The 19,587-nt window shown below is 41.5% G+C and overlaps 4 protein-coding genes across 4 annotated transcripts; all 4 read right to left on the minus strand.

Moving 5' to 3' along the window:
* Window positions 1–262: 262 nt before the first annotated feature.
* Window positions 263–1,642, minus strand: LOC311492448 (nuclear factor 7, brain-like; the record flags this gene model as incomplete). The annotated part of the gene is made up of 1 exon (XM_084550730.1): window positions 263–1,642. The coding sequence occupies one exon, from the start codon at window positions 1,640–1,642 to the stop codon at window positions 263–265; it is 1,380 nt and encodes a 459-aa protein (XP_084406856.1).
* Window positions 1,643–3,370: 1,728 nt separating this feature from the next.
* Window positions 3,371–5,570, minus strand: LOC311492449 (sperm-associated microtubule inner protein 10-like; the record flags this gene model as incomplete). The annotated part of the gene is made up of 4 exons (XM_084550731.1): window positions 3,371–3,755; window positions 3,863–4,038; window positions 4,119–4,227; window positions 5,536–5,570. 4 exons carry the CDS (start codon window positions 5,568–5,570, stop codon window positions 3,710–3,712), a joined length of 366 nt encoding a protein of 121 aa, XP_084406857.1. The 3' UTR covers window positions 3,371–3,709.
* A 2,062-nt stretch (window positions 5,571–7,632) lies between these two features.
* On the minus strand, window positions 7,633–9,048 carry LOC311492443 (nuclear factor 7, brain-like; the record flags this gene model as incomplete). Its single annotated transcript, XM_084550725.1, has 1 exon — window positions 7,633–9,048. One exon carries the CDS (start codon window positions 9,046–9,048, stop codon window positions 7,633–7,635), a length of 1,416 nt encoding a protein of 471 aa, XP_084406851.1.
* A 3,991-nt stretch (window positions 9,049–13,039) lies between these two features.
* On the minus strand, window positions 13,040–14,524 carry LOC311492444 (nuclear factor 7, brain-like; the record flags this gene model as incomplete). The annotated part of the gene is made up of 1 exon (XM_084550726.1): window positions 13,040–14,524. One exon carries the CDS (start codon window positions 14,522–14,524, stop codon window positions 13,109–13,111), a length of 1,416 nt encoding a protein of 471 aa, XP_084406852.1. The 3' UTR covers window positions 13,040–13,108.
* Window positions 14,525–19,587: the final 5,063 nt, after the last annotated feature.

The following is a 19,587-nucleotide window of genomic DNA, read 5'->3' on the forward strand; positions in this document are numbered from 1 at the left end:
TGTACTTGTTCTAATCAAATCTGAACAGACTCTGAATTCAAAAGTGACTGTTAATGTTTTAATTGAGAACAAATGTTGAGGTCTACATTTTTAATTTTCTACATTTGAAATAATTCATTTAAAATTACAACCTACCTTCAAGCAGAATGAAAAAGTCTTTCAGTGGAAACTATCACTGTTGTGTGACGATGACTTTACAGAGAAATGAACCTGGAATGATTGTCACAGAAAAACAAACATCTCTGAACATCACAGAGAAATCTCACTTTCTGATTTTGATATCAGAGGATTTGGCAGAAAAAGCTTTATTAATATTAAAATATGGGAAGAGTTTCTCAGTGAAAGTGTCTCTGTGAGTGTAGATGAGAGTCATGTCTTCAGAGTTGTAGAAGGACACCTCCCCCCTGTCATAGTCCAGCTGGACTCTGATCCTCTGGAGACTCTTCTCCACTGTCACAGTCTGACCAACAACATCAATGTATTTTCCATCACCATGCCATAAAGACCAGATTCCATATTTTGGTAAAGCAGATCTCTCTCCCTTCCTGTCAACTGACTCTTTAACTAAACCAACATCCCAGCCAGGATGATCTCCCACCTCCACCTCCCAGCTGTGTTTCCCTGAGCTGAAGCCCTCAGAGCCCAGAACATTGGTAAAGTTAGTGTTTCTCTCTGGATTGTCAGGAAGCTGCTGCTCTGTGTCTCCACGTCTCACACTGGTCAGATCATCTGACAGATAGAGCCGGGGGTTTGCAGTGTTTGGGTCCAGAATGACAGGACTGAAGTGGACCTTCTCCTCCATCTTCTCCCAGACTCTGAAGGACAGGTTGCCCAGGTGTTTGGCCACATCTATCAGTGCTCCTGAGACCAGCTGTGGATCTGACAGTGAGCACTGGGCTCTGGCTCTGGTCTGAGTGTCTTTATAACTGCTGAGGAATGGCACCTGGTGTTTCTGCAGCTCTTCTTCAACAGCAGAGATACTGTCTGACAGAGAGGAGATCTGCTCCTGAATCCTCTTCATCTCTCTGCTGACAGTCTTCCCCTTCTGCTCCTCTTCCTCCCTCAGAGCTGCCAGTCTGGACTCCTCTTCCTCTCTCAGGAACTGGTGGAGCTTGTTGAACTCTGCTCTGATCTGCCTCTCTGTGGACAGCAGCTGCTTCTTGGAGTGTTGAATCACCTCATTGTATGTTTCCTCCACTTGTTTGTATTTTTTCCTCTTGTCCTGCAGAGACTTTAAGTCAGATTTCAGCTGCTCCTTCAGGTCACTGACTGCTTGTTCTATAGGAACCACTTTGTGATTGTGGTGGAGAGAAAACTCACAGAACAATTTAGGTTCTTCTTCGTGTTCACTACAAACCACCATTAATGACTTCTCTTTGCCCTTTTCTGTCTCAGATGATCCAGATTTCTGTCTTCCAGCAAAGGAGTCAGCCAGTTCCTTCAGTCCAAAGTTCACCCAAGGATTCTCTTTTGAGGATTTTCTTTTACAAATAGGACAGTTTTTGTTTTTAGCTTGTTCCCAGAATTTCTGCAGGCAGCTTGAACAGAAGTTGTGGTTGCAGCTCAGAGACACAGGATCTCTGAAAGTCTCTGAACACACATGGCAGCTCAGAAAACTTTCAACAGCAGCTCTCTCAGCCATTTTCTTCGATTTCAAATAGTTCTTAAAGAAGACACTCACCAAAGTTAATTGTCTTCAGCGTGTCTCTGAGTTTCTTTCAGTCCTCCAAGTAAGTGTTGTTCAGTTCTAGATCTCACATCCTGTAACTGTGTCCTGGCTTCTGCGATGTCAGAATTGTTAATGATTTTCTACGTGTGGTCTAATTGGTTAATTATTAACGTCTGTATAATTCTGCTTTTATTACTTTCACATACAACATGTTGTGACTTGAAACCTTTGTAACCAGACTGAATGTCTCACTGGTTGGTGTCTGATTATGGCTCATCCACATCGATATATACACACATCTCTATTCATCCATTTTGTTATTTCTACTTCATTTTATTCTTGTACAACACTTTTAATGTGTAGGTATTTAAAGGTTATTCTTTCATGTTTTATTACTTTATATTACTTCTTAGCAGGATCAAAAAAATCTAATCTTTGGACTTTGCATGACAGCTTTTATTAGTCTGCTCCTCCCCTTTAGTTTTTATGTACTTCCTGACTGTGAGTGTTTTTTTTTTTCAACAACTGTCAGATATGAACTGTGCTTGAAGACGCAACCAATAGAATTAGTTTTTACTCAGTTTTCCCTAGAACCTCATATTTAGTAAATGTGTATAGAAGGACAACTTTAAGAAGAATTGAAACAATACTTTTCACAATAAAATAATAATACTTAATTTTAAGGTCTTGTCTGATGAGCAGTGGTAGATCATTCCACAATTTAGGAGCAGCAACAGAGAAAGCTCTGTCCCCTCTGAGCTTCCGTTTAGACCTCGGTACCTCTCGGAGCAGCTGATTAGCTGACCTGAGACACTGAGCAGAAGTGTAAGGATGGAGAAGCTCAGAGATGTGAGGCGGGACGAGAACATTTAAAGATTTCAAGGCAAATAAAAGAATCTTAAAATGAACTCTAAAATGCACCAGCAGTGGAGGGGTCTAAATAAGGGGTCTGCTTGGTTCCTTCACAGTGAGAGGATAAAGGCCTGAGCAGGGAAAGAGTCTGCTCATATTATGGCCCACAGGGAAGTCTCCTTTAAACCTTTTCTAAAGAATCTTCTCAGTGGATAAAGGATTTCCTAAACCCCTCTACTTCCCCGTCTTTATCCCTGTTTTCTAGTTATAAGCCCCCACCACATTCTCTAAACCCCATCAGTCAACCAGATGACCTCCAACCTGCTGGTTCCCAGCCTCTTAGTCTCTTTCCATCTCCAGTCCTTGTGTCAGTTAGCTCCCTGCCTTTCCTAGTGTCAGATAATGCTATAGCTATCAACTCTATGAACCAGTTGCACGTCCCAGTTCCTGAGTTGTCCAACCACCTGACTACTAGCTCCATGTCTACTCCAGCCTATGAGGCAGCCACCCTCTCACCTGCACCACAGGTGGTTTGAATGGGCCTGCTTGGTGTCCAGCCTGCTAGCTATGAGCCTCCCCACCATCCTGTTCCAGTTCCTGAGTCAGATAGCAATCATCCTGATAGCCCTCAACCTGACTTTTTTAACTCTCTGCATGATTCCACCTCGTCCAAATCCCAGGAGTCACCTTTCAGGTGAGCTAGACCTTCAGGACGTCTCCCTCTCGGAAGCCAGGCTACCGACTTCCTCTGGGCTCCACATCTACCAGTGTCCTGGTGTTAGCCTTAGAGCCAGCTAGCTTCCAGACTGCTAGCCTCCAGCCTCTCTTCAGTCAGCCAGCTCAGTATCGTTGAGGAAGTTTCTTTCTTAGAGTGAACTCACAACATCAAGTGTCTTTCAGAGATGTTTATTGCAATAATCCTCACATATGCATGAAGGTGTCAAGCCTCCCAGAGATAGAAAGAACCTGAAAAAGAGTTGCATTCATCACTCAGTCAAGAGGACTGATGGAAACTGGTTCTCTGATTCTTCCTGGTTCCACATTTACAGAACAGAACCAGAACTTTTCTTTGTCTTTAAATTGGTGGAAAATTCACGTAAAAACTATTATTGATGAGATTTGTCTTGCAGCTGAAACAACGTTAAACACGTGTTTGTGAAGTGTTTGTGGTGAAGGACTGATCTGTCCTCAGGTTTGGTAAAGCCGTCTGGTCGTCACCACAGAGCTGTTGTACCTGCAAGAAAACAGCAGCAAATGTTTGACTTGATTTTCAGCAACTCATCAGAAATACCTTCATTTAAGTTTCTGAACGCAGCATCTGAGCTGAATGAGCTGCTTCACCTGGAGAAGTGGGAGGAGCGATGAACTGTCAGTCCTGTCTGGCTGAGAGGAGCTGAGGAGGAGGAGGAGGAGGAGGAGCTCTGGGTGGAGCGCTGGCTGTGGCAGAGACGCTCCCGACCACAAAAACACAAAGACTCCTCCAGAGGAACCACAGGGATCCCCGCCAGAGCTGCGTTCTGAACCACACATTCACACACAGTCAGCCTGACTGCACAGTCTGCAGGGAGGTGCGTTTGTTTCCTCCACTGGCGCCTACCTTCATCAGCAGCCTCTGGTTCTTCATGTCCTGTTTCCATGGCATCACGTACAGTTTGGGGATCATGGGATGTCGGCCTGAGAACGTTGGGATGTGGGAGCGGGAACGTCTGGGAGGGAACATGACAGTTAGTGTGGATTTCAGATTTCAGATATTATGAAGTAGTCCAACAACAGTCTGATTATTTTCACCTCATCAACGTTGATTTTTTTTCTTTATTTGAAATAAAACGAAATTATTTTCCATCACATCATGATTTATTCCCCAGTTCTTTATTCTGATTTCATGGGTTTAGTCTCTTTTTGAGGATTTGAATTCCTCTTTATCCATCCGTTAGTCCAGAGGAATGTTGTGTTTAATAAAATAATAGTTTTTATTTCATCTGCTCTGACTAAACTTAACATTTTATAAAAACTCAGCAGTAATTAATCAGTTAATAATGTGTTGTTCACCTTGTACTGATGCAGATTTATTTGGCTTCTGTGGTCACGTGACGACCTGACCATTCTGCTGCAGCCATCATTTATGTTTCTGTTGCCCAGTAGAGAAAGAAGTCCTGTAAACTTCTTTTAGTTCCAGGATTATTTGCAGTTCCACTAAACAAAGTGTGGTTAAATCAGAGGCTGCAGAATTCCAGCTGGAGAAGGAATCTTGATTTCTTCTCCAGACTGCTGCTGTTTGTGTTACGCTTTGCACGTTTGCTCTTATTATCTGCCAGTGTTAATGACAGCATGTTTAAAAAGACTTTGAGATCTGCTCTTAAAGCAGAACCTCAGTCGTAGGAACGTGTCAAATGTTTGTGCTTTAATTAAGTCCTGGATTCAAAAGAGAAACACATCAATGTGAGAGTTTAAAGGTTCAATGAGGAGAATTCATGGTTGAAATGATCAAATGAGAGTTTGGATTCTCCTTGACAGAGAAGATGGCGAGCCAGCATCCATCAGACGCCACTGGACCAGATGGTCGCGCCCTTAACTCTCCATGGGTCCAGTTCTCCAGTGTGGTAGGACTGCTAAAGCCTCACTTCCTCCTCCTTGACTTTTTGTCAGACCTAAAAGCAGACTGAACTAAAAGTGACTGAATTTAGCTGAAGCAAAAAACGTTGAAGGGAAACTTGAGCGTTGTCACATTTTCCAGACATTTGGTCCCAACACACAAACTAAACTGGAATCATCTCTGAGCTTCATGTTTGACATGTGAAGCTCAGCTGAAACGTCTTTATTGCTGCACTGAATACTAATCCGTCCACTGACGTCAATTCATTGGAAGTAGAAAGGACCCTGTGTCTCCAGCTGCTCACTGTGTCTCTTCAAACACCTCCCACTCACTTAGATACTGGTTCAATACACTGAAGTCCTCTGAAGGAATCTGTAATGTGTCAGCTGTTTCCAGTGGAATAATCAGTAACTCTACTCACTCATGTCGCTCAGAGCTCCCTGCAGCGTCGGCCATGTTTGTTGACTGGTAGAGTCGCCGTAGAAACCCCCCCAGTGCATCATGGGGCTTGGGTAGGATTACAAGGACAGACCCTGGGAGTGAAGCTCTCAGCTGCTGGTCACAACTGGAGTCTCAGTTAGATTCTACGAGACACGACTGAAGATTTACAATAAATGCTCAGGTAGCAGCAGGCCAGTGACTTTCTCAGCATGTTACTGCATCTTATGACACAAAATGAACTCTTAGGTTGAAGAATATGTGGAATTGACGAAGTACGGAGGCAGCTTTTAGCAAAGAAAACAGGTGAGGTGTCAAAAACTGCAGTTCCTCTAATGTCCACTAGAGGCTGACTCCAGCAGTGAGTCAATCCCCATAGACCTCCATGTTAAAAACAGCAGAAATAAACATGTTTACAGCCTGGTACTAAAACAGTTTTGGTCTCTACAGCTAATTTATCTTTGACCATGTTTGAATCAGCTGGGAGTTAGGTGGAGTCAGACAAGATGGAGACAACCAGAGACGCCACACTGAGCTTCAAAATATCAGGAAATATATGTATCGCCCCCTGGTGGCTGGTTGCAGCACAGGACAGTTTCTGTAACGTTAACCAGAAGCTGTGAGTGCATAAACGTTAACTTTAAAAAGTCAAATAATACAAGTTGAGATTGTACCGCAAGATATTTACTGATATGTTCAGTAGCAACATTTAAAAGTTGCCAAAAACGTCAATTTTCAACATTTCCTCCTCGTTTTAAGAGAAAAAAATAATCACATTGACTGTTAAACAGAAATAGTTTCAGAGAAATTAAGTTTCTAGGAGTCAGTATTGTTGGTAGAAACTGACAGTGGAATAAACTGACACTAAATAACTCCCATGTGACCTGAACACATAAACAACAAGTGAATTGAACCAAATCTGACCAGTGACAGCTCTTTAACACAGAATGCATCTACAATAGAACAGGAAAGAGGAATGAAAACAAAGATTACAGCAAAAGTGAAAAGTTTATTTCAAAATCGTTATTTCCTCCATATGACTGTCGTTTATCTAACTTGACAATGAAACGAGTCATGAAGGAGTGTAGCATATTGTTGTAAAGCTCTCTGTTAGTGGAAAACAATGGGTACTGTTTGTTTTCTGTAGTACCACCATATACCCACTAGATAGAAGCAAAGGACCATGTATGAAACTGAGGCTCAGGGACGTGAGAAAAAGGATTTTGTGAACTGTTATTTCAACTGTCCCTCATGTTTACAATCCTCTTCTTTTTAAAATTAGTAACAAACAAATACAGTTTGAACAAAACACACTTGGACAGTTGTATTTGTAGTTTTAAAGCCTAGTCTTTTAGAGACATTAGCACAAAAACACCACACACTCTGTTTTCTGACCTAATTACAGGAAGTTAATGACATGAGAAGAACTGACTGGACACACTGAGCATGTTTGTTAGAAGCCAAGAGAGCATCATTCAGATTACAGTATGATCAGAGGATTTACTGAACAACATGAGACTATATTCTGTTAGAATCCATTAAACATGAGCAGAATATCAAAAACATCAAGTTACATCCTACACAAACTAAAAACAACTAAATCATTGATGGCAACCACACCACATCATTCATTTCAGACAGTTGGATTAACAGTTTCTGTGAGCCAAGAAAATAAATCAGTTCTGCTGTAGAATAAAATAAGAACAATCAATCAGACACAATGATTTTAGATTCACTGAACCACTGAAAATCTCATTAGAACATGATAAAGGATAAAATAACTCATCAGGAGAGGAAAAAAATCTTTCAGACAAAAGTCATGTACTTGTTCTAATCAAATCTGAACAGACTCTGAATTCAAAAGTGACTGTTAATGTTTTAATTGAGAACAAATGTTGAGGTCTATTTTTCATTTTGTACATTTGAATTAATTCATTTAAAATTACAATCTACCTTCAAGCAGAATGAAAAAGTCTTTCAGTGGAAACTATCACTGTTGTGTGATGATGACTTTACAGAGAAATGAACCTGGAATGATTGTCACAGAAAAACAAACATCTCTGAACATCACAGAGAAATCTCACTTTCTGATTTTGATATCAGAGGTTTTGGCCGAACCAGCTTCACCAATACTGAAAAATGGGAAGAGTTTCTCAGTGAAAGTGTCTCTGTGAGTGTAGATGAGAGTCATGTCTTCAGAGTTGTAGAAGGACACCTCCCCCCTGTCATAGTCCAGCTGGACTCTCATCCTCTGGAGAGGATTCTTCACTGTCACAGTCTGACCATCACCATTATAGTATTTTCCACTGCGATGCAACAAACACCAGATTCCATATTTTGGTGAATCAAATAACTCTCCCTTCCTGTCAACTGACTCTTTGGCTAAACCAACATTCCAGTCAGGATGATCTCCCACCTCCACCTCCCAGCTGTGTTTCCCTGAGCTGAAGCCCTCAGAGCCCAGAACAGTGGAATACTTAGTGTTTCTCTCTGGATTGTCAGGAAGCTGCTGCTTTGTGTCTCCACGTCTCACACTGGTCAGATCATCAGACAGATAGTGCCAGCGGCTTGCAGTGTTTGGGTCCAGAATGACAGGACTGAAGTGGACCTTCTCCTCCATCTTCTCCCAGACTCTGAAGGACAGGTTGCCCAGGTGTTTGGCCACATCTATCAGTGCTCCTGAGACCAGCTGTGGATCTGACAGTGAGCACTGGGCTCTGGCTCTGGTCTGAGTGTCTTTATAACTGCTGAGGAATGGCACCTGGTGTTTCTGCAGCTCTTCTTCAACAGCAGAGATACTGTCTGTCAGAGAGGAGATCTGCTCCTGAATCCTCTTCATCTCTCTGCTGACAGTCTTCCCCTTCTGCTCCTCTTCCTCCCTCAGAGCTGCCAGTCTGGACTCCTCTTCCTCTCTCAGGAACTGGTGGAGCTTGTTGAACTCTGCTCTGATCTGCCTCTCTGTGGACAGCAGCTGCTTCTTGGAGTGTTGAATCACCTCATTGTATGTTTCCTCCACTTGTTTGTATTTTTTCCTCTTGTCCTGCAGAGACTTTAAGTCAGATCTCAGCTGCTCCTTCAGGTCACTGACTGCTTGTTCTATAGGAACCACTTTGTGATTGTGGTGGAGAGAAAACTCACAGACAGGACACACAGCTCTCTGCTCATCCTCACAGAACAATTTAGGATCTTCTTTGTGTTTACTACAAACCACCATTAATGACTTCTCTTTGCCCTTTTCTGTCTCAGATGATCCAGATTTCTGTCTTCCAGCAAAGGAGTCAGCCAGTTCCTTCAGTCCAAAGTTCACCCCATAATGATCTTTTGAGGATTTTCTTTTACAAATAGGACAGTTTTTGTTTTTAGCTTGTTCCCAGAATTTCTGCAGGCAGCTTGAACAGAAGTTGTGGTTGCAGCTCAGAGACACAGGATCTCTGAAAGTCTCTGAACACACATGGCAGCTCAGATAACTTTCAACAGCAGCAACTCTGTCAGCCATTTGTGACTGAAGTAGTTTCAATAGCAGGACTCACCAATATACAGTCTCTTCACTTTTCCTCTTAAAATCCTCCAAATACGTGTTTTATCCAGCAGAGATCGTTCACCCTGTAATGGCGTCTGAGCTCGGTCTCAATCTACTTTCAGTTTCTTTTACCTCAGTCGTGAGAATTATTTCCTGTCATTAAAGCTGCAGTGTAATATTGTCTCCAGCAGATGGTGCCATGACGTCTTCCACAGGTGAATTATCTCATTTCCTGTTTCCTTGTTCAGTTGTGTGTCGCTCACATCTTAACATTTGAATCTTTTCTGATTCTCTTCTACAAAACATTCTGGTCCTTCAGTTCATAAAAATACTAAACATTATAAAGGTGAGGTTTGTGCTTTAGTCCTCCAGGGAGGAGTTCATATTTCCAGTTGTCTCAGAGCTCACAGTAAACCACTTTGACCAGTGGCGGCTCATTAATAAGGGGTGCTAGGGTGCTGCCCCCATCAAACTTACAGGAATAAAGTATAGACACATTCATTCATTCATTCATTCATTCATCTTCTGTAACTGCTTATTCCTGTTAAGGGTCTCGGGGTCTGCTGGAGCCTATCCCAGCTGAGTATAGACACAATAAACATAAATTACCTAATTATAAATAATGTTGACATCTGTTCACTCAGACAGTGAGTCTGGCTTATGGTTTTTCTGCATCTCCATTCCACATTGGTTTTATTTGTTTGTTTTATGTGTAAAAGTTTCAGGGGCGAGGGACGCTGGCCAAATGAGTGTGTATGTATGTTCTTCAACCTTTGGCTTGCTTGTGTTTTTTACAACCTGGACCTTGAACTCAGCTGCACGAGTGCTGACGAGGACCAGAGGGTGGGAGCACATTACACCCATTATCTGCTGCGAAACTCGTTCATTTCATCAATATTTTGTTATCGTACGCTAGTGCTATTCCCTGTTGAGTCAGGAGTTACCTGTTCTCATCATCCAGGGTCTGTAGATTGACCTACTACCCACTGCGCAAAGATACGTTCAAATAACGTCTTTTCAACGTCGTTTTTGCACGTCGAAGTTTGGTCCTCTGAAGGTGCAGACTGTTACAGCAGACGACGTGTTTTCCCGACGTCGAGTGAACGTCCGTTATTGACGTCCACAGTACCTCCATGTAGGAGCCAGTTGTAGTCCGAATGTGGTCTTCTAGACGTCGTTTCTACGTTAAACTTAAACTCATTTTAGACTACAGTCTGGTCTACAATAAATCACAATCCAATCCCGACAGTTTTTTCCCCAATCTTTATTGCAAACGTCAGTCTTAGGCAGCATAAAATGCAGGACAATTTGTGAAAAAGTGGTAAAATACAATAAATAAAATTACCTTCGGTCTGTGAATAAAAATGTAACAATAGCCTACAAATATAATACAAATAGAACAATAACATAATAATAAAAATAAAAGTAAAAAAAAGTGCCCTTATGAAGTCCTCAGTTGCCCGATTATCAAACAGGATGACTCCATCTGCACAAGTAGAAAAAGACAAATGATTAGCGATCGAAACGGCAGTTAACACCGCCAGCTTTTTTAGAATGCGTCTGTATTGCCGGAAAAAAACAACAACAAGAACAGTTATCCCAACAATGGCGGCCAGCCAAAGTCTCACACAGGAATAACTACTATCGCTCTGATAATGATAGCGACCGAACAACTGTTGTTTGCAGTGTTCCCTGCAAACATTTCGACGTCTAATAAACGCTTTAATGTGTACAATTGTTCACGTTAAAGCGTCTGTAAACGTTAGCACGGTGGTTGTGTTCAAAAGCTAACGAGCTGATGGGAAAAGATGCAATGCTAACTGTAGCAACAACTGCTTAGATTAATACGACAAAGCTAAAACTGCAAACACTATAAATGAACATAAAGTTAACTAGGCAGTATGGGTTGACCGAACTTACCTGCAATTTAGTGAACGATGATTTAGACCAGCTGTAGCCTACGGTGCAGACTCGGCCATATTGCTTCCACAGAGGAACACCTGGGCCAATCAGAGTGGCTCTTACGGTGTATGTGATGACACAATGCCTCAGCCAGTTACAGTCGCGAATTCGCACATATTTCACCCGATATGACTGAGGCGCAGAACTCAGTTAAATTTAGCCAGAGACCCTTAAATAAACCAGTAGGAAAAATACGAAAATGTAAAATAACAAAATATTATGTATACAATAAATAAATAATAAATATTTTTTAATCTCAAATCAACAATGAATATGAATATAAATTATTAATCATTCATACAGATTAATCATGTTGATAACAACAAGTTTGATATTTATTTTAAATAAAAAAAAAATACATTCGTCAATTTCCTGCACCTGTCTTAGACGTCCATATGACCTCCAGAAAAGTTATCTAGTCTGACGATCAAATGTTGAACGGCATATTGACGTCTAAATGGGGTCATGGTTAGATGTCGAAATAGCGGACCTAGTTTGCACGTCGTGTAGACGTTCAGACGGACGCAATATAGACCTGATCTGCACGTCAATCAGACGTCTAATGTTTAGTGGGAACGGACCAACCCGCTCAATGAGGCGTCTGCCTCGGTGGCACCTTCCATCAGTCCTAGCAATGTGCTTTCATCCGATTCCTCCGTTTTTGTAACCGTTAGCCGAGCCCTGACGTGTGCATCATTGGTGTACCAGGAAATCTTGCACTAACAAACGTTCCGCATTGTTTGGAATGCAAACTGCGATTAAATGCGTTAATTTTTTTAATGCGTTATTTTTTTTGTAATAAATTAATCGTAATTAACGCGTTAAAGTCCCACCCCTATCATCAACCCCTTGACTAGAACTGGACCAAGAGTTGATAGAAATACCACAAAGCAACAGAATACTACTGATTCCCACTGCAGAAAAATAAACCATTGACTGTTTTATTTAACCTGTACGTCATCAAATTCTATCATTGTGCACATTATAGAATCCATAAAATATAGTTATTTCCTCCATATGGCTGCTGTGCATCTAACTCCACAATGAAATGAGTCAACAAAGATTGTGGCATAGTGTTGTAAAGCTCTTTGTTGGTCGAAAACAATGTAACTGTTAGTTTTCTGTAGTACCACCATATACCCACTAGATGTAAGCAAAGGACCATGTATGAAACTGAGGCTCAGGGACGTGAGAAAAAGGATTGTGTGAACTGTTATTTCAACTGTCCCTCATATTTACAATCCTCTTCTTTTTAACCAACATATGCAAATTAGTAACAAACAAATACAGTTTGAACAAAACACACTTGGACAGTTGTATTTGTAGTTTTAAAGCCTTGTCTTTTAGAGACATTAGCACAAAAACACCACACACTCTGTTTTCTGACCTAATTACAGGAAGTTAATGACATGAGAAGAACTGACTGGACACACTGAGCATGTTTGTTAGAAGCCAAGAGAGCATCATTCAGATTACAGTATGATCAGAGGATTTACTGAACAACATGAGACTATGTTCTGTTAGAATCCATTAAACATGAGCAGAATATCAAAAACATCAAGTTACATCCTACACAAACTAAAAACAACTAAATCATTGATGGCAACCACACCACATCATTCATTTCAGACACTTGGATTAACAGTTTCTGTGAGCCAAGAAAATAAATCAGTTCTGCTGTAGAATAAAATAAGAACAATCAATCAGACACAATGATTTTAGATTCACTGAACCACTGAAAATCTCATTAGAACATGTTAAAGGATAAAATAACTCATCAGGAGAGGAAAAAAATCTTTCAGACAAAAGTCATGTACTTGTTCTAATCAAATCTGAACAGACTCTGAATTCAAAAGTGACTGTTAATGTTTTAATTGAGAACAAATGTTGAGGTCTACATTTTTAATTTTCTACATTTGAAATAATTCATTTAAAATTACAACCTACCTTCAAGCAGAATGAAAAAGTCTTTAAGTGGAAACTATCACTGTTGTGTGATGATGGCTTTACAGAGAAATGAACCTGGAATGATTGTCACAGAAAAACAAACATCTCTGAACATCACAGAGAAATCTCACTTTCTGATTTTGATATCAGAGGTTTTGGCAGAACCAGCTCCACCAATACTGAAAAATGGGAAGAGTTTCTCAGTGAAAGTGTCTCTGTGAGTGTAGATGAGAGTCATGTCTTCAGAGTTGTAGAAGGACACCTCCCCCCTGTCATAGTCCAGCTGGACTCTGATCCTCTGGAGACTCTTCTTCACTGTCACAGTCTGACCAACACCATTAGTGTATTCTCCATCACCATGCCATAAACACCAGACTCCATATTCTGGTGAAGCAAATCTCTTTCCCTTCCTGTCAACTGACTCTTTAACTAAACCAACATTCCAGTCAGGATGATCTCCCACCTCCACCTCCCAGCTGTGTTTCCCTGAGCTGAAGCCCTCAGAGCCCAGAACATTGGTATAGTTAGTGTTTCTCTCTGGATTGTCAGGAAGCTGCTGCTCTGTGTCTCCAAGTCTCACACTGGTCAGATCATCAGACAGATAGAGGCAGGTGTATGCAGTGTTTGGGTCCAGAATGACAGGACTGAAGTGGACCTTCTCCTCCATCTTCTCCCAGACTCTGAAGGACAGGTTGCCCAGGTGTTTGGCCACATCTATCAGTGCTCCTGAGACCAGCTGTGGATCTGACAGTGAGCACTGGGCTCTGGCTCTGGTCTGAGTGTCTTTATAACTGCTGAGGAATGGCACCTGGTGTTTCTGCAGCTCTTCTTCAACAGCAGAGATACTGTCTGACAGAGAGGAGATCTGCTCCTGAATCCTCTTCATCTCTCTGCTGACAGTCTTCCCCTTCTGCTCCTCTTCCTCCCTCAGAGCTGCCAGTCTGGACTCCTCTTCCTCTCTCAGGAACTGGTGGAGCTTGTTGAACTCTGCTCTGATCTGCCTCTCTGTGGACAGCAGCTGCTTCTTGGAGTGTTGAATCACCTCATTGTATGTTTCCTCCACTTGTTTGTATTTGTTCCTCTTGTCCTGCAGAGACTTTAAGTCAGATTTCAGCTGCTCCTTCAGGTCACTGACTGCTTGTTCTATAGGAACCACTTTGTGATTGTGGTGGAGAGAAGAGTCACAGACAGGACACACAGCTCTCTGCTCGTCCTCACAGAACAATTTAGGTTCTTCTTTGTGTTTACTACAAACCACCATTAATGACTTCTCTTTGCCCTTTTCTGCCTCAGATTTTCCAGATTTCTGTCTTCCAGCAAAGGAGTCAGCCAGTTCCTTCAGTGTAAAGTTCACCCAAGGATCATCTTTTGAGGATTTTCTTTTACAAATAGGACAGTTTTTGTTTTTAGCTTGTTCCCAGAATTTCTGCAGGCAGCTTGAACAGAAGTTGTGGTTGCAGGTCAGAGACACAGGATCTCTGAAAGTCTCTGAACACACATGGCAGCTCAGATAACTTTCAACAGCAGCAACTTTCTCAGCCATTTGTGACTGAAGTAGTTTCAATAGCAGGACTCACCAATATACAGTCTCTCCACTTTTCCTCTTAAAATCGTCCAAATACGTGTTTTCCAGCAGAGATCGTACACCCTGTAATGGCGTCTGAGCTCTGTTCAACTGTGTCAGAATCTCCTTTCATTTTCTTGTACATGACTCACAGAGGAATGTTTCCCGTCGTCTCAAAGTTGACACTAAACCTGTTTCTCCACATTTGTTCTCTGAGTTATAACAGGAAACATGTTGTGAGAGGCAGTGTAGAGAAGGAATTCTCTTATAGCCGAGGCACTCCTTAATTAAAATGTCTTTATTACAAAAATGACATGTCCTAACTGGACAACTTTAAAATGCCCACGCGTAGCGGCATGGGGCCTTCTTCTATCAGAGAATTCCTTCCTTCCTGCCTCTTAGATGTTCTACCTTGGACCGAAGAGCACCCAAATCAAACTCAAAAGGAATCGAGCACGCCATTCATCTTGAATCTGAACAGGAAACATGTTGTGCCAACATGTCAGAATCATTTAAAACAACAAGACTTTTCATTTAAGGATAAACTTTTAGTTCTCTTATAGCCTAAAAGTCTCCCACACATTCAGGACATTTATCAAAAACAGTGCCTTCACAGCTTAATCAGTAACCACTGCCACCCAAAAGACTGAAGGACAGTTTCTACCACCAGGCCGTCAGACTCCTCAACTCCCAATAAACTATTCTCTGGACACCGAACATACACCCTATCTGCTGATACACATAACGTACAACACAACTACCACTTCCACTTCCACTTGTCACCTTTATCCACTCCTCTCCTGTTGTAAATAAGCTGTAAATGTAGTCATTTTTGTGCATTTTTTTAGTAATTATCCTGTTGTTTGTTCTTACTATTTGTGCTACTTATAACTTATCCACGACATTTCATTGCACTGTTGACCTTGTGTTAATGACAAATGAACCTGAATCTGATTCAGGCATTCATATTATTTATTGCTGCTGTTCTCCTGTGTCTCTACTTTCCTTGAATTCTTCGTTTCCACTCTCATCCTCACCTCATCCCCTCATCAGCTCAGCTACCAGTTCTATGGATCCCTCTCTGCCTGACTCCTTCTGCATTTCCCCTTCTCAGCTTTAAATGCAGTTTCATCTTTGGTATGTTCTTGTACATCGTTTCATCATATATTTTAGTGACAGAGAAACGAGAGGTGTCAACATTACACTCTATTTATTTAGATAAGGCAGCCGTGGCCTACTGGTTAGCGCTTTGGGCTTGTGACCGGAGGGTTGCCGGTTCGAACCCCCGACCGGTAGAAAGCGGCTGAAGTGCCCTTGAGCAAGGCACCTAACCCCTCACTGCTCCCCGAGCGCCGCTGTAGCATGGCAGCTCACTGCTCCGGGTTAGTGTGTGCTTCACCTCACTGTGTGCTTTGTGTTCACTAATTCACGGATGGGATAAATGCAGAGACCAAATTCCTTGTATACACAAGTATACTTGGCCGATAGACACTTAATCACAAGTCAGTGTTTAACCAGGAAGAGAATCTTTGAACAGATTGACTGACACCAAACCAGCTGTTCAACATTTTTATTTTCCAGTCACTGTAGCAGGAAACACTTTCTGTCAACATGTTGACATGACTGTGTTTATTTCATCCACCTGGACTGAACAAGAGAATTCAGTTAAACGTGCATGAACAGAAAAACATTTATTAGTGTGAATTAGGGCTGGGCAATTAATTGAATTTTGATCACGATTTCGATTCTTGGTTCAAACGATCTCCAAATTAATAAAATCGAGTTGGAACGATTCTTTTGCCACTTTCCGTTGTCTGTGAGGTTTTTCCTGAAAGAGACGCGCATGCGCAATTCAGTCGCTCCCCCAGAGCATTCAACGCGGCCCCACGAGCTCTGTGTGTGTGTGTGTGTGTGCGTGTATGTGTGGTGACCTGCAACTAGGGTTGCCAACTTCCTGAAAAAAAAATAAGGGACACCTCATGGCAGGTCCGGCCGACCCGATTGTCTTCACCCTTCCTGGCGTGGTGAATCTTTTTAGCCCCTTTTTTTGTGAGTCAAACAATTTTTTTAACTCAAAAAAAGAAAATACAGAGGCACTCTGAAGTTGAAAAAGTATCAAAAAAAGCCTTTAATTTAACATGGCAAGGACTGATTAAAAGCACATGAGCCTACGCGTTGCGGCCATATTGGCCTTCATCAGGGCATTTTTTAACTATATGACTCAAACCTGAATTGAATTAGATGCATATTTTTGTGTGACATGAACACATGGAAAACTAATTATTATCCAGCAATTCCCTTTAATACAAAATAACAAAATTCACTGAATAAAATAAGTATCTCTTTTAAACAGAAACCTGTCCTGCTTAACTTAAAATAAATTAATAATAAAACAATAGATATAAAGCAGAACATTCATCCAGTAATAGTGCTAATTTGGCTGGTAAGTTTCTGAAATTACCAGCCAATCAGAATTGCCACATTTATTCCCGTGCAAAAAGACACATTATGAGAGCAACTGAACTCATTTGATCATTTCATTAACTAAAGCTTTAAATTAATCTTACAATGAAGTTGGGAATGTATATCCATCCTGTGCGGGTTCCCATAGAAACTGCGCTCAGCGTCCCGCGAAATAGATGGTCAAGTGCCTCATTTATCACTGGCCGGTATTAATTGTATGTATTATTTATCTATTTAATGTACTCATCTATCAGTTGTACTTGAAAAAAATAATTATATCTTTGTTCATAAAATGCTGCTGACATCCATTGCACTTGCTACTTTCCCATATTAAAAATAAAAAGTTCTTTACATACCATATCTGCCTCTGGCGTTGCCTGGTGGACTACAAATTGGTCTAGGGTTCCCCTAGTTTTGTTGTCCCTTATGCTTCGCATGTGCCCACCACTGGAAGCATGTTGCTTTAGATCAGTCAGTCCACCATGGGCTATGGAAAAAGTGCGCCGGCACACTGTGCAGTGCGCTTTATAGAGGTTATCGCGCACTTTTCCCACCCAGGTGTTATCTTTTTCCCAATCCTCTCTGTATTTCTGCATTCTTTTCTGCTTTTTTCTTGGAGTACAAATCGCATTGTTGCTTGAACTTGGTGTACTGCCCCTTAAATCAGTGTCGGCGTCTGTGTCACTGTCAGTGACGGTCTGTCACCCATGCTGCTTTGTTGTCTTCCGCTATCTTCTCCGCGAGCGACAGTACCTCAACCAATGGGAGGAGCGTATTCTGTATCGTCATACTCGTGTGAAATTTTTTTTTTTTTTTTTTTTTTTGCCGAAATGCCGAATAAATGCATTTTATTTTCCAACTCAAAAAGAATCGTTTGAAGAATCGTGATTTCAATCTTGACCAAAAAAATCGTGATTCTCATTTTTTCCAAAATCGACCAGCCCTAGTGTGAATTTATCTCTGTATCTTTTATTCTCTTGTTCATTTCAAGTCCAACGTCATCACTTCATTCATTGATCTATTGTATTATAAAGTCAGTAAAAGTGATCTGGTTTGTGATTATAACTCAATCCATGAATGTAGATCAAATCATTAGTGTAAAGAACAAATACTGGGTTTTATAAAATTGTTAAATAATCAGAGAAGCTCCAGTGTCATTTTATTTCCAGCAGATGGTGCCATGACGTCTTCCACAGGTGAATAACCTTCTGCTTTTCTTTTAGTGTAAATCAATTTCCTTGTTCCTCCTGTGTTGCTCATTTCTTAATATTTAATCTCTTTTTGATTTTCTTCTACTTAACAAAACATTCAGGTCCTTCAGCTCATAAAAATACTAAACATTAAAAAAGTGAGGTTTGTTCTTTAGTCCTCCAGGGAGGAGTTCATATTTCCAGTTGTCTCAAAGCTCACAGTAAACCACTCTGACTACATTTGTTCTTCATGAGCTGTAACAGGAAACATTTTCTACCAACATGTCAGAATGAATTAAAGCAACAATACGTTCTCTCCAGAAAATGGACCAAGCAGACTTTTTATCTGAGGATAAACTTTTAGTTCTCTTGTAGCCTATATGTCAACTCCTGAAGTTCATCTTTAAATAAGGGGTCTGCTTGGTTCCTTCACAGTGAGAGGATAAAGGCCTGAGTAGGGAAAGAGTCTGCTCATATTATGGCCCACAGGGAAGTGTCCTTTAAACCTTTTCTAAAGAATCTTCTCAGTGGATAAAGGATTTCCTAAACCCCTCTACTTCCCCGTCTTTATCTCTGTTTGCTAGTTATAAGCCCCCACCACATTCTCTAAACCCCATCAGTCAACCAGATGACCTCCAACCTGCTGGTTCCCAGCCTCTTAGTCTCTTTCCATCTCCAGTCCTTGTGTCAGTTAGCTCCCTGCCTTTCCTAGTGTCAGATAATGCTATAGCTATCAACTCTATGAACCAGGTGCACGTCTCAGTTCCTGAGTTGTCCAACCACCTGACTACTAGCTCCATGTCTACTCCAGCCCCCTATGAGGCAGCCACCCTCTCACCTGCACCACAGGTGGTTTGAATGGGCCTGCTTGGTGTCCAGCCTGCTAGCTATGAGCCTCCCCACCACCCTGTTCCAGTTCCTGAGTCAGATAGCAATCATCCTGATAGCCCTCAACCTGACTTATTTAACTCTCTGCATGATTCCACCTCGTCCATATCCCAGGAGTCACCTTTCAGGTGAGCTAGACCTTCAGGACGTCTCCCTCTAGGAAGCCAGGCTACCGACTTCCTCTGGGCTCCACATCTACCAGTGTCCTGGTGTTAGCCTTAGAGCCAGCTAGCTTCCAGACTGCTAGCCTCCAGCCTCTCTTCAGTCAGCTAGCTCAGTATCATTGAGGAAGTTTCTTTCTTAGAGTGAACTCACAACATCAAGTGTCTTTCAGAGATGTTTATTGCAATAATCCTCACATATGCATGAAGGTGTCAAGCCTCCCAGAGATAGAAAGAACCTGAAAAAGAGTTGCATTCATCACTCAGTCAACAGGACTGATGGAAACTGGTTCTCTGATTCTTCCTGGTTCCACATTTACAGAACAGAACCAGAAATTTT

This window comes from Chelon labrosus (genome assembly GCF_963514085.1).
Source record: "Chelon labrosus genome assembly, chromosome: 9".
NCBI lineage: Eukaryota > Metazoa > Chordata > Actinopteri > Mugiliformes > Mugilidae > Chelon > Chelon labrosus.